The sequence below is a fragment of the Lepidochelys olivacea genome (assembly GCF_965140295.1).
Source record: "Lepidochelys olivacea isolate rLepOli2 genome assembly, chromosome: 10".
In the NCBI taxonomy this organism is placed as follows: Eukaryota; Metazoa; Chordata; order Testudines; family Cheloniidae; genus Lepidochelys; species Lepidochelys olivacea.
Genome location: NC_140420.1, coordinates 28,287,606 through 28,302,232, shown reverse-complemented (window position 1 = coordinate 28,302,232; position 14,627 = coordinate 28,287,606). Strand labels below are relative to the sequence as shown.

The window sequence follows — 14,627 nt, the reverse complement described above, 5'->3', positions numbered from 1 at the left end:
ATGATCATGGACAAGATAGATATTATGCTGTTTCATTTGTATTGTTAGCCCGATAGCGTGATTCACAGGATTCCCACCCATGTTTAGCATTTCAAGTGGGTTTTGTAAACTGTAGATGAGCATACGATCTATTAGGTTCTTATCTGAGCAGAAGTTTGAAACCTTTTGAGGTTCACTCATCTTCCATACGGTTAACACTTTTCTAAAGCATAAATAGCGTAAATCTTCTGAAACATGAACAGATTCCAAGTTTCCAGGAACTTAGTGTTGAGAAAATAGAAGTGCATGTAGTTGATAATTGATTGCTTTGACAGATGAATTAATTTGGGGTATAAAATATTGACTAATTATTTTATTTTTCTTTTCAATCTGCAGTATCCACAATACCTCAAAGGTATCTATAGGCTGTGGTGAGGGAATTGATTATTTGAAGAAGGACCAATCTTCTTTTTTTAAGGTTTCTAGTGATCTTCAAAGTTTGTGTGCTCTTCAGTATGTTTCCTCTATGTATGTGTGTGTGAGCAAAATACCAACTGCTGTTTTAGTTCAGTGTCTGACAACTACGTGTTTCTATTCCTGAAGATTAGTTTTTTGATTAACTATTGAAGAAACTACAAACATAAAATATCTAGTAAAGGATAACAAAACCTGACAAGAAAAGGAACACAGAGCAGAAGATGCTGGGATTATAAATTTTCATTTTGGTTTAGTAAAAAGATTAGGATACACTGTGTCTGAATTAATTTCACAAGGAAACATTAACAAAACACACAGAGCTTTTTCCCACACTGAATGTATCTATTATCAATGGTCGATTCTGGTAGTGGGGGAGGAGAAGCTGCGGGAGGATTTTTTGTTTGTTTTTGTTTTAGCTGTTCTTTTCTGTTTTCAGTAAGAAACATAATCCTAAATTTGGTCCACAGTGATCTGTCATACATTAGACTCTTTCCACTCAAAACTTCCTACCCCCAAAACAAAATGAAAACTTACTTCAAAAAATTTGACTTTCTGCAGTATAATAATCTAAAACTAAAATGTAGCTTGAAAAGACAGAAATTTGATGCATGAAATCACAGGACTCATTGAATGTATCCTATGAAAGGTGCTTTGTAGATGACAGTAAATCTGAAATTAAATTGCTCCCTAGGAGAAAGAATGTTGAGGTGGACCCATGTGCATATACTCACCACACACATGCCAACAATAACAAAAACCCTCTTTATGTTAGGACTTCTGCATAATGCATTTTTGCCCCTTTATTGGAATGGAAAAATGTGATTTTTTTTTCTAATTAACACTTCAAAAAAAAAAGTGTGTGTATAATTTCCCAACAGGCATGCAAAAATACTTTGAATGTTTTAAGTTTTAGTTTTGCTAAAGTAACCAGATTTATGTGAAGGATTTCATACACTATTTATTCATTCATAAACATGTTCATTTTGCTTTTGTGAGAGCTGCAGGCTCACCATAGACTAGAGAGCATGGGCATTGTGGGAAAAGCATACTGCATACAGCAATATCATCAGACGACGAGATTAGTATCTGCCATATCAGGTATGGTGTTTGACAATAGGTTCACACGTAGGTGAATTTAGCTGCAATGGCTTGATCCTGCATTCTTGTATAATTTTGACAGATAATATTGATGTTTATTTTAAGCATTTCTTTCAATTTTTATCTATTTAAATTTTCATAATTGTACAAAATTATGGCTTTTAAGCATTTTTTTAGATTTCCTCAGTTAAAATGTTCACAGTTATTGAATATTAAGGGAGTAGTCAGACTAATTATTTAATGACAGTAGATGCGTAAATTTAAAAAGTTAAAGCTTTGTGGCCTTTAAAATACAAATTGTCAACATCACATGTCAAAATATATAAAGTAAATATCTTCTTTATATCACACTTCAAGTTCTCAAGCAACATTTTTCTTACCTTGCCTGTCTGTAAATTTTGATTAATTAAAATACTTTTCATCAGTGTGCGTGTTTACAGTGAAATCAACATTTACCAATAAAAATCTAATCCTTCCATACCTGTACATAAGTAATCACATTGAGTTCAAAGCCCAGTGCTGCACCAGAACCCTGCAGAATGAACACATTTTCACATGTCCAGAATCTCAGGGAAAACAGTGGACTCTGCACCGCTGTAGGAGTCTGAACTAACAAATCCTGATGCAGTGTTCTAACTAAAAAGTGTCAGTGAGATCAGAAAGTAACATTCTTCACTTCAGTGAGTAGAGATAACTCTATGGAGCCCAGGGATCCATTTCTTACCTCAGGCATAATTTATTTACATAATTTGTTTCATCTTCCAAATGAGATATAAACCCAAACTTCTGACTGTGTGTGATCATTCAAGATCCTATGGGTTTTTTTTTTGTTTTGTTTTTTGTTTTTTGAGAGAGCTGAAATGTTAACCCTATTGCCCTGGCCATATTTCAATTTAGTAATTACATTCTGCCCACCTAAATCCCCAGTGCAATTTCAACCTGGTTTACGGTATGTCTGCATTTCAGGCTGCATGTGTAATTCACAGTTTGAATAGTCATACCCACACTAGTCTGATAGAGAGAGGGTGCTAAAAATGGTGTCACCACAGCAATGTGAACAGCAGGAGGGACTAGCCACTCCACCTACATACCTAGCATCTCGGAGGGTATGTAGGTGGGCAGCTATCCATTCCCATTGCAGCTACACTCTGGTTTTTAATGCACTAGCTTGATCAGAGCTAGCATGGGTATAAGAATCAGACTCCTAGCTCAAAGTGTAGACATACCGATAATGTTCTCCACTTTAATGCCAGAGTGGTGTAATGCAGCTGTTTCACTCCATTCTGTAGTTGGCTGGCTTTCACTGGTGGTTGAATAAATTCCTATCTATACCTTTCCCTTCTCACAGAAATGGTATGTTCATTGATGCTTTATAAACTATTTTGAAAGTACTATGGAAATGGTTGGTTTTGATGCCCATTCAGTCTACCATCTTCTCATCTCCCTTTCCACAAAACTGTTTTATTCTTCTCCTTCCCTCAATCCCCCTTAAATTCTTCTTCCTATCATGATATACGCCCCTCTCATCTGCTTCTTACAAAACACTGTCCTCTGTCACACCCTTCTCCTCCCCAGTATCCCTTCCCATTTTCAATAGTGCATGTCACTGTAGTATCTAAATTCTTCCCATGCATACGTATGGTGAGAGCCCTAGTGGTCTTTGCAGATGCTCCTGCTCTTGTCCTTTTCATGGTAGAAAGAAGCTGTTCATGGGATATTTTACTTGGGTTGTTTGTTGTTTTCTTTCCTGTTCTTCACTCCATCCCTAAATATCATTCTTCCCTGATAATGGTAGTAAAGCTTTATTGAAGACTTCAACAAGCCCTGAAGGTAGTCAGACCTCTAGATAGTCCCATGTTCTATGTGAGTTCATTCCAGAACTTCCTGGACCAATAATTTTTTGGAGGGGGGAGAGTTGTTTTGATTAAATTTCTTCTCTCATGTCCTTCATCTTGCCCCATAATTTTTTTAAGCTTGCTGTTGGTAATACTGGGGAAGAGAGTTTGCTATACAAAACATATACAGTGATAAAGAATCAAAGTCTTAGGTGGCTCTGCTCCTGTTCTGCTGCACGCTTTGCCTTCTCTTCAGAGCTTTTGGGGGTCTATGTACACTGTTCAATTAGAATTATGCCTGAGCTATGTGGAGATAGCATTAACACAACCCAACAAACAATCTGTATTTAATTCAGACATACTTACAGAGATGCACAAATACACCTAAGACATGCAGTGATGATGGAATAATGAGTTCATTTGTCAAATAACTCTTCCTGATTCTGATGTTACAGTATATGTGTGAGAGATCAGCAATTCGTTTGTTTTATTTTCAGAAGACTAAATTTGAGCACATGCTTCTCAATTTGTTTCTACTACCCCAAAGCTCATTAAATTGTTATATTTATATGGAGGTATAGCGAATAATAAAAGGTTGACAACTAAAACTATACTTTTAACTTATTTGTGCACCATGACAAAATATAAACTGCTTTGTCCTCTCAGACTGACCAAAAGATGAATTTCAATACCATAATGGCATTAAAATGAATTAGAAATTAAAACAAATGTAAGGCTTCATCATAGGACAGAAAACAAAAGTGCTTTTAAACCACCAAGAACATATTATATGCTATTCTATTTTTCCCTCTTCAAGTTTTTAGAAATATTTATTAAAGAATAATCGGTATAATGATGAATGTAGCTTTTCTATAGAAGTACAAAATGCATACTATATTTCTGGTAATCTTCTTAAATATTTATGTAGTTGTGTATTCTGTTCACTTAGGGACTGACCTCTGACTGCTCTTCCTCTTTGCAAACGTTGATAGTCCAGTCAATATAAAAAAGAAAGGCCACTCTTTTAGTGATGGTTACTCTGAAAAAAGTGCTTTTCAGTGTTTCAAGGGTTTCAGAACATTTGTAAGTTAAATATTTGATAAGGTAGTTACAGTTTTTAATACTGTATATCCCTCATAAATATAGGATGTTAGAGTGCCCAAATGATAGATGGGTGAAATTATATGGAAATATAAAATGTTCTAACCAGAGTCGTCATGTTTCTTTTAACTGAAAAGAAAATGTCATTCCCCCTGTGATGGGGTGTCCACCCCACACAAGTCCTGAAAGGGTTAAGGTGGTTAGGTGAGGTGAACCACCTAGGCTGTACCTGGTGGAGGAGCCAGGGTGTAAGGAGGAGTAATTAGAGATGAAGCTCAGCTAGAGAGGAACAGGAGGGGCCTGTATAAAGCCTAGTGGTTGAGAGTAGAAGTGGGCTGCAGAGAGAGAAATTGCTGTCACTGTCAGGGTGAGAGAAAGTAAGCTAGGAAATAGCCCAGGGATCCAGAAGTAAGGTTCAGGACTCTGCAGATTGCCTGTTCTGAGGTCCCTAGGCTGGAACCCAGTGTAAAGGGCAGGCCTGCATTCCCATACCAGTTACTGGAGAAGGGGACTGTGAAAGAGAAGACTGCCTGTAACAGTGGGTTCAGAGAGACTTAGATGCACACGATTTCCCCAGAAGGGGAGAAAAGCACAATGACCCTTGCCAGGGGCTGGGGGGAAGCACACAAAGTGGGAGCAGTTGAGTTCCAGGAGAGAGTTAGGCTGAGAATGTCAATAGAGTGCAACAACAGGAGGGGGTATCGGCCTCGCAAAGCTAATCCCCAGACACAACCAGAAAGAGGCAGTCGCCTAAAAACACGCTGTGACATCCACAAATAATTAACTTAAATGTATCATTGCCCAATCTAGAAAGAGTTAAGTTACAAACGATATGACAGACTTTTGGATGGAGTTAGGAATTATGAAAACAATGCCTATTTATAAAGCCAAAGTAAAAAGTTCAGCACTACTGTACAGCTAACTAACAAAGTTATGAAAACATTTATTGCTGAATAAAAGAAATAAGGAAGATTTGCAGAATAGAAGAATATAGTTATTCTCAAAGTGAAAGAACAGAACATTAATAATGTACAGCATGTCTACATGCAATTAAAATATGTAAGGAATAGTGAATAGTGTCTGGCTAAAGTATAAATTATTTCACACATCATATCATTGTATTGTATTAATTCAGTCTGTGGATTTCTAATGTGCCCATCACCTGAGTATATGTACTCAGACTGTAGTGATAATGTTTATTTAGAATGTCTACGTTACCTTGTAAATCCATGAAAGGTTAGTAGTTCACGATTGACAGTCAGTTATTATTTTTAAAAAAATATGGGGTTAGTTGAGTGTCTTTGCCAGGTGAACTCAGAACAATCAAGAGTTGAGTTAAAGGGGACATGACATCCTTCAGCAGTTCTTGCTCCCAAAAGTGGTCTGACCACATCAAAGCTGATATGCTCGGTTGCACCTATAGCATGATGTTAATCAGCTAGTGGCTGGGGGCCAGCCAGCAGCCTGTAAGTATCGCAGAATGAATTAGTGAATGCATTTTAAATATAAGCTGAAAGAACTATTTTATGAATAAAATAAGAGGTTCTTGGAAATGCTTTTTCCTATCTGTGTGGGGAATGTAGGTTTTGTACTCTCCCCTCATTGGCTGACACATGTTCATGGCAGGCATGGATCATTGATTTGGTGCAAGCAAACTGACCTGTGACTGGGATTAGCTAGCATTACTTTGAGAGAGGAAAGCATGAAGGCTTTTATTGAGGGGTAGGGAACATTCTTGTTCTACTACCTAATGTCAGGAGCTTTTCCCAGCTCGGCACTGTCCCTCTCCACCTGTCTGGCTAAGAAGGTGTCAAGCTTTTGCTGAATGGTACACAGGACATACTGAAAATTACCTGATAATTGTTGACAAGGTCCCTCTCCAAAAGTTCTTAAGCAAAGTAAGCTGTCATGGGATAAAAGGAAAGATTCTCTGATGGATCAGTAACTGGTTAAAAGAGAGAAATCAAAAGGTAGGAATAAATTATCTGTTTTCAGAATGGAAAGAGGTAAATAGCAGTGCTCCCCAGGGGTCTGTACTGAGACCAGTGCTGTTCAACATATTCATAAATGATCTGGAAAAAGGGGTAGACGGTAAGGTGGCAAAGTTTGCAGATGGTACAAAACTACTCAAGATAGGGAAGTTCAAAGCTGACTGTGAAGAGTTACAAAGGGATCTTGCAACACTGTGACTAGGCAACAAAACGGCAGATGAAATTCAATGTTACATGCGAATTAATGCACATTGGAAAACATAATTGCAACTATACATAAAAAATGATGTCTAAATTAAGAGATCTTTGAATCTTGGTGGTTAGTTCTCTGAAAACATCTGCTCAATGTGCAGCGGCAGTCAAAAAAGCTGACAACGGTAGGATCCGTTAGGAAAAGGGATAGATAATAAGACAGAAAATATCATAATGCCACTATATAAATCCCTGGTACGTCCTCACCTTGAATAGTGCCTGCAGTTCTGATCACCCCATCTCAAGAAAGATATATTAGAATTGGAAAATTGTAGAGTGAGGGGCAACACAAAATGATTAGGGATATAGAACAGCTTCCTTATGAGGAGAGATTAAAAAGACCTGGGACTATTCACTTTGGAAAATAGTTGTCTAAAGGGGGATCTAATAGAGGTCTGTAAAATCATGAATGGTGTGGAGAAAATGAATAAGGGAGTGTTAGTTATCCCTTCACATAACACAATAACCAGGAGTCACCCAATGAAATTAATAGGAAACACGTTTAAAACAAACAGAAGGAAGCACTTCTTCACAAAACACACAGTCCACTGTTGGAACTCATTGCCTGGGGATGTTGTGAAGGCCAAAAGTATAACTGGGTTCCAGAAAGAATTAGGTAAGTTCATGGAGGACAGGTCCATCAGTGGCTATTAGCCAAGATGGTCAGGGAGGCAGCCCCATATTCAAGAGTCCCTAAATCTCTGACTGCCCGAAGCTGGGTCTGGACAATGATCACTCCATAATTGCTCTGTTCTGATCATTCCCTCTAAAACAGCTGGCACCAGCCACTGTTGGAAGACAGGATACTGGGATAGGTGGACGATTGGTCTGACCGAGTATGGCCTTTCTTATGTTCTTACGTAAATAGGGCTGGTTCAGGCCACAACCTCAACATGTGACTAACTTAGGGCTTATCGACAAGGGGGGTTTGACTAGAATAGCAACAGCTGAATAATTATTCTATTACAGTTATGCCAGTCAGTTCCCCTTTGTAGACAAGCCTATAGCTGGGTTGATCCTCACTTTGTTGCACTTGGCAAACCTGATCACCCTGTTTGGATTCACGAAGGATTTGGCCTGCAAATTTGTAAATATCACTGTTACTTGTTGCCTGTTTACCGTTCCCAGAGGGTTTTAAGAAATTGCATTGCCATTGCAAGTTGTATAATTTTGTTTCCAATTTCTAAAATCTAGAGGTAACAGACTTAATTAAGGTTGTTGCTTCATTATGTTATTGCTTATTATTTTTTCTTTGGCTCCTTTGTGTTTTCTGACTGGAAAATGTACTGTCAATGACAAAAATGAAATCCGAAGTAAGTTAACTTCTCATAACAAATACAAGTGTCGGGGTCTGATTCTGGCAGAGAGGCAGTGCAAAGTCCAGGTGATTCTAGTGGCCATGTTGATGCTAGGCTCTTCAAAAGGGGAAGGCCCAAACATGCTCTGTCCCACTAAAGTCTGTTATAGCTACACTTCCTTGGCACCCTACATAAGAACTCTGACTGAGTCAAACAAAAAATACTCCCAGGGATTTCTGGTGAAGCAAAACACCGTTTCACCCATTCCAATGAGGTCTGTGTCTCAATAAGCCAAGTTATAACTCTGAGTTCAATGACGTGTAAAATACAGAAAATACTAGGTTGTCACATAATCAAATAGTTATAGTATTTGTACTTCTTCTTGAGCCTATTCCCAGATGAGCATACAATCTTTTAGGTCTCTGTCACATGGTATGAATTGAGGTTTGAAAACAGCAAACAAATGTTCAGTTCTAGGTATGATTATAGCTCTTAATGGTCAAATGTAAAGCCCCTTGTTCTAAAAGGGATTTGCTGAAGGGGGGAAAAGAGATTTTAAATATATTTCCTGATATTCATATATAAGAGAACAGGCTTCAAATAAAGTATTCTTAATGATCCAATTAATATAGATAGATACAATATACATCAAGCAGGTCATTACTGTGGAGGTGGGGTGTCAAGGTTCCTCCCCCACTCTGAACTCTAGGGTACAGATGTGGGGACCTGCATGAAAAACCTCCTAAGCTTATCTTTACCAGCTTAGGTCAAAACTTCCCCAAGGTAACAAATATTACCCCCGTTATCCTTGGAATGGCCGCTACCACCACCAAACTAATACTGGTTACTGGGGAAGAGCTGTTTGGACGCGTCCTTCCCCCCAAAATACTTCCCAAAACCTTGCACCCCACTTCCTGGACAAGGTTTGGTAAAAAGCCTCACCAATTTGCCTAGGTGACTACAGACCCAGACCCTTGGATCTTAAGAACAATGAACAATCCTCCCAACACTTGCACTCCCCCTTTCCTGGGAAATGTTGGATAAAAAGCCTCACCAATTTGCATAGGTGACCACAGACCCAAACCCTTGGATCTGAGAACAATGAAAAAGCATTCAGTGTTTTACAAGAAGACTTTTAATAAAAAATAGAAGTAAATAGAAATAAAGAAATCCCCCCTGTAAAATCAGGATGGTATATATCTTACAGGGTAATTAGATTCAAAAACATAGAGAACCCCTCTAGGCAAAACCTTAAGTTACAAAAAAGATACACAGACAGAAATAGTTATTCTATTCAGCACAATTCTTTTCTCAGCCATTTAAAGAAATCATAATCTAACACATACCTAGCTAGATTACTTACTAAAAGTTCTAAGACTCCATTCCTGTTCTGTCCCCGGCCAAGACGACTACAGACAGACCCTTTGTTACTCTCCCTCCTCCCAGCTTTTGAAAGTATCTTGTCTCCTCATTGGTCATTTTGGTCAGGTGCCAGCGAGGTTACCTTTAGCTTCTTAACCCTTTACAGGTGAGAGGAGCTTTCCCCTGGCCAGGAGGGATTTCTAAGGGGTTTACCCTTCCCTTTATATTTATGACACGCCCCCCAAATCTCAGCTAGGGTGAAACACTGGCTGGGATTTCTTCCTGGAGCTCTAGGAAAACAGAGTTAATAAGACACATGCATCTCTAAATATACTACCAAGTACATAAAGATTAACAATATTTTCCACATCTCAAGGACGATTTTAACCAGTTGATTCTGGGAAACTTTCACGGGAGAGTGCATCAGCCACTTTGTTAGAAGCTCCTGAGATGTGTTGGATGTCGAAATCAAAATCTTGGAGAGCTAAACTCCACCGAAGAAGTTTTTTGTTAGTTTCTTTGACGGTGTGAAGCCACTTTAGTGCAGCATGGTCGGTTTGCAGGTGGAAACGCCGTCCCCAAACATATGGGCGTAGCTTTTCCAGAGCGTAGACAATGGCATAACATTCTTTTTCAGTGACTGACCAGTTGCTTTCCCTCTCAGACAGTTTTTTGCTGAGAAACACTACAGGGTGGAATTCTTGATCAGGTCCTTTCTGCATTAAAACTGCTCCCACACCACGCTCGGATGCATCTGTGGTTACTAGGAACGGTTTGTCAAAGTCTGGGGCCCTTAGTACAGGGTCAGACATGAGTGTCGCTTTAAGCTTGTTAAAGGCCTTCTGACACTTTCCGGTCCACTGAACAGCATTTGGCTGTTTCTTTTTGGTTAGGTCTGTCAGTGGGGCAGTGATTTGGCTGTAGTGCGGTACAAATCGTCTGTAATAACCGGCCAAGCCTAAGAAGGATTGAACCTGTTTCTTTGACTTTGGGACAGGCCACTTTTGGATAGCATCCACTTTGGCCTGTAGGGGGCTGATAGTTCCTTGACCCACCTGGTGTCCAAGGTAAGTCACTCTGTTTAGGCCTATTTGACACTTCTTAGCCTTAACAGTTAGTCCTGCCTCCCTTATGCGCTCAAGGACTTTTTGTAGATGTTCCAGGTGGTCTGCCCAGGAATCCGAAAATATGGCCACATCGTCAAGGTAGGCGACTGCATATTCTCCTAATCCCGCTAGGAGACCATCTACAAGTCTTTGGAAAGTGGCGGGTGCATTTCGCAGCCCGAAAGGGAGTACATTAAATTCATACAGCCCGAGATGTGTGATGAAGGCTGACCTTTCCTTGGCAGATTCATCTAGTGGTACCTGCCAGTACCCCTTGGTTAAGTCCAAGGTAGAGATGAACTGGGCCCTTCCCAGTTTCTCTAATAGTTCATCTGTGCGTGGCATGGGATAGTTGTCTGGGCGAGTTACAGCATTTAGCTTACGGTAGTCCACGCAAAAACCTATTTCCCCATCTGGTTTGGGAACTAGAACCACTGGAGATGCCCATGCACTTTCAGAGGGGCGGATTACACCCATCTGTAACATATCCTGGATCTCCCGTTCTATAGCAGTTTTAGCTTGAGGAGACACCCGGTAAGGTTGGACCCTAATTGGGTGAGCATTACCTGTGTCAATGGAGTGGTATGCCCGTTCAGTCAGTCCTGGGGTGGCTGAGAACGTTGGCGCGTAGCTAGTGCACAGCTCCTGGATCTGCTGTCGCTGCATACGCCCAAGGGTCATGGAGAGGTTCACCTCTTCCACACCACCAGCACATTTCCCTTCGTAGTAGACACCTTCAGGCCACTCAGCGTCGTCTCCTCCCTGGGCTGTAAACTGACAAACCTTTAATTCTCTGGAATAAAAGGGCTTTAGAGAATTAATATGATACACCTTAGGCTTTCGGTTGGAGGTGGGGAATGCTATGAGATAATTAACAGCTCCCAGGCGCTCCTGGACCACGAATGGCCCTTCCCACGATGCTTCCATTTTATGGGCCTGGAGCGCCTTTAAGACCATGACCTGGTCTCCTACTTTGAAGGAACGCTCTCTGGCATGTTTATCATACCAGGCTTTTTGCTCTTTTTGAGCATCCTGTAAGTTTTCTCTAGCAAGGGCTAAAGAGGTTCGGAGGGTGTTTTGTAGGTTGGTTACAAAGTCCAGAATGTTAGTTCCTGGAGAAGGTGTAAATCCCTCCCATTGCTGCTTCACCAACTGCAATGGCCCCTTAACCTCACGGCCATATACAAGTTCAAATGGGGAAAACCCTAAACTGGGATGTGGTACAGCTCTGTAGGCAAAGAGCAACTGCTGCAATACTAGGTCCCAATCATTGGAGTGCTCATTTACGAATTTACGTATCATGGCCCCCAAAGTTCCATTAAACTTCTCCACCATGCCATTTGTTTGATGATGGTAAGGAGTGGCAACCAAGTGATTTACCCCATGAGCTTCCCAAAGGTTTTTCATAGTTCCTGCCAGGAAATTAGTCCCTGCATCTGTGAGGATGTCGGAGGGCCAACCTACCCTGGCAAAAATGTCTGCTAGTGCCTGGCACACACTTTTAGCCCTGGTGTTGCTTACAGCTACTGCTTCCGGCCATCGGGTGGCAAAATCCATGAAAGTCAGTATGTACTGCTTTCCTCTGGGTGTCTTTTTCGGAAAAGGACCCAGAATATCCACAGCTACTCGCTGCAATGGAACTTCAATGATGGGGAGTGGCTGGAGAGGAGCTTTGACCTGGTCTTGGGGTTTTCCCACTCTTTGGCACACCTCACAAGACTGGACATAGGTAGAAACATCCTTGCCCATTCCCTCCCAGTGGAATGACCCCCCCAAACGGTCTTTGGTCCTGTTCACCCCAGCATGGCCACTAGGGTGATCATGGGCTAAGCTCAAGAGCTTGGCCCGGTATTTAGTTGGAACTACCAACTGTCTCTGAGGATGCCAGTCTTCCTGGTGTCCCCCAGAAAGAGTTTCCTTGTATAAAAGTCCTCTTTCTACAACAAACCTGGATCGATTAGAAGAGCTGAGAGGCGGTGGGTTGCTCCGTGCCGCCGTCCAAGCTCTCTGGAGGCTTTCATCTGCTTCCTGTTCGGTCTGGAACTGTTCCCTTGATGCTGGAGACATCAGTTCCTCATGGGATTGTGGACCTAGGCTTGGTCCCTCTGGAAGCGATATAGGGGATGGAGCTGTTTCTGTTGACTGTGAACCGCTCTCCGCTGGTGCACTATGTTGGGATTCAGGCTCCGGCTGAGCCTCTTGTGTAGGGTTATCGGCTGCTGCCAGTTCAGGTTCGGTGGGGTCCTCTGGTGTTGAGGTTGCAAGTACTGGATTCAGTGCTGACACGGGGTCTGGTGTTGGTTGTTTGGCTGGTTCCGGTTCTGGGACTGGTTCCGTCTGGGTCTCTGGGACTGGATCCACTACTGCTGTTGCAGACATTGGCCTGGGGTCCAGGTCCATCACCTCTGACTGGGTCCTGATAGAAGTTTCCGGAACAGAGCTAGGCCTCACGGCTTGTTTAGCCTGGTTGTGGGTGACCATTCCCACCCTCTTGGCCTGCTTCACATGATTGGCCAAGTCTTCCCCCAACAGCATGGGGATGGGATAATCATCATAGACTGCAAAAGTCCACATTCCTGACCAGCCCTTGTACTGGACAGGCAACTTGGCTGTAGGCAAATTGAAAGAGTTGGACTTGAAGGGTTGAATCGTCACTTGGATCTCTGGGTTGATTAAATTGGGGTCCACTAAGGAAGCATGGATAGCTGACACTTGTGCTCCGGTGTCCCTCCACGCGGTGACCTTCTTCCCACCCACACTCACAGTTTCCCTCCGCTCCAAGGGTATCTGGGAGGTATCTGGGCCTGTGGACCTCTGGTGTGATTCCGGTGCAATGAACTGTAATCTGTTGGGGTTCTTGGGGCAGTTGGCCTTTACATGCCCCAGCTCGTTACACTTAAAACATCGTCCAGCTGACGGGTCACTGGGGCGAGGAGGGTTGCTGGAGAACGGGGTGGTGGGACGATAAGGGGTCTGGAGGGTTCTTTGGGAGGTAGGTGGGGCTTTGGGCGGCCCCCGGTAATAGGGTGTGGTCTGGGGTGGTCCCTTCTGGTCTCCGCTCCAACTGCGACCAGTTTTCTTCTTCTCTGCCACCTCCACCCATCTGGCTCCAATCTCTCCTGCCTCAATTACAGTTTTGGGTTTCCCATCTAGGATGTATCTTTCTATTTCCTCAGGAACACCCTCTAAGAATTGTTCCATTTGCATTAGGAAGGGCAAATTTACTGGAGATTCAACACTTGCTCCTGATATCCAGGCATCCCAATGTTTTACAATGTGGTAGGCATGTCGGGTAAATGACATGTCTGGTTTCCACCTTAGGGCTCTGAACCTCCGACGAGACTGCTCGGGTGTTATCCCCATTCTGACTCTCGCCTTGGATTTAAACAGTTCATACTTGTTCATGTGTTCTTTAGGCATTTCAGCTGCCACCTCAGCTAAGGGTCCACTGAGCTGCGGCCTCAGCTCTACCATGTATTGGTCAGTAGAGATGTTGTACCCAAGGCAGGCCCTTTCGAAGTTTTCTAAGAAGGCCTCAGTATCATCACCTGCCTTGTAGGTGGGGAACTTTCTGGGATGGGAAGTGGTACCTGGAGAAGGATTGCTAGGGTTTGTTGGTATATTCTGCTGGGCCTTTATCCTCTCCATCTCCTCCACATGCTTCCTCTCTTTTTCCTTCTCCTCCTCCACATGCTTCCTCTCTTTTTCCCTCTCCTCCTCCACATGCTTCCTTGCCTCCATTTCCCTCTTGTGGGCAGCCTCTTGGTGTTGTTCTGCCTCCCTTTCTTGTTCCTTCTTCAGCTGCATGAGTTCTATCTGTCTTTCATGTTCCCTTTGTTTTTCCTCAGCCTGAAATTTGGCTAATTCCAGCTGTAGTCGAGCTGAGGATTTGGCCATTCTAACCTCTCTGTTTTTAACTAACTTTACACCCGAGGTTTAGAAATAAACAAACAAAACTTGGCTGTAAAATTTTGCTGTGCTGGAATAGAATACCTATTCTCTGATAGTGATTGTCAGCCTACAGAAAAAGACAATTCCCTTGTCTCTGCTCTGGGCCCAAATTAAAGCAAAAACCCTCCAACTACTTGGAAACCTGCTTACCCAGCCCAAAGAAGAAAAAAATTTCTT

At 42.0% G+C, this 14,627-nt stretch overlaps 2 protein-coding genes across 22 annotated transcripts in view; one reads left to right on the top strand and one right to left on the bottom strand.

Annotated features, from left to right (window-relative positions):
- Nucleotides 1–14,468, bottom strand: part of LOC311527714 (uncharacterized protein) — a 215,828-nt gene extending 201,360 nt beyond the window's left edge. The window contains exon 1 of one of the 2 annotated variants that reach the window (XR_014713425.1): nt 9,378–14,468. Coding sequence is in view for 1 of the 2 variants with exons in the window: in XM_084641953.1 (XP_084498079.1) it covers nt 9,777–14,396 (4,620 nt within the window). In the remaining variant the exon portion in view is untranslated. The remainder of the gene's footprint in view (nt 1–9,377) is intronic. The other variant, XM_084641953.1, reaches the window with a different exon arrangement.
- RBFOX1 (RNA binding fox-1 homolog 1) overlaps nt 1–14,627 on the top strand; it is a 2,420,635-nt gene that overhangs the window by 1,633,280 nt on the left and 772,728 nt on the right. The gene's annotated exons all lie outside the window — the stretch shown is intronic.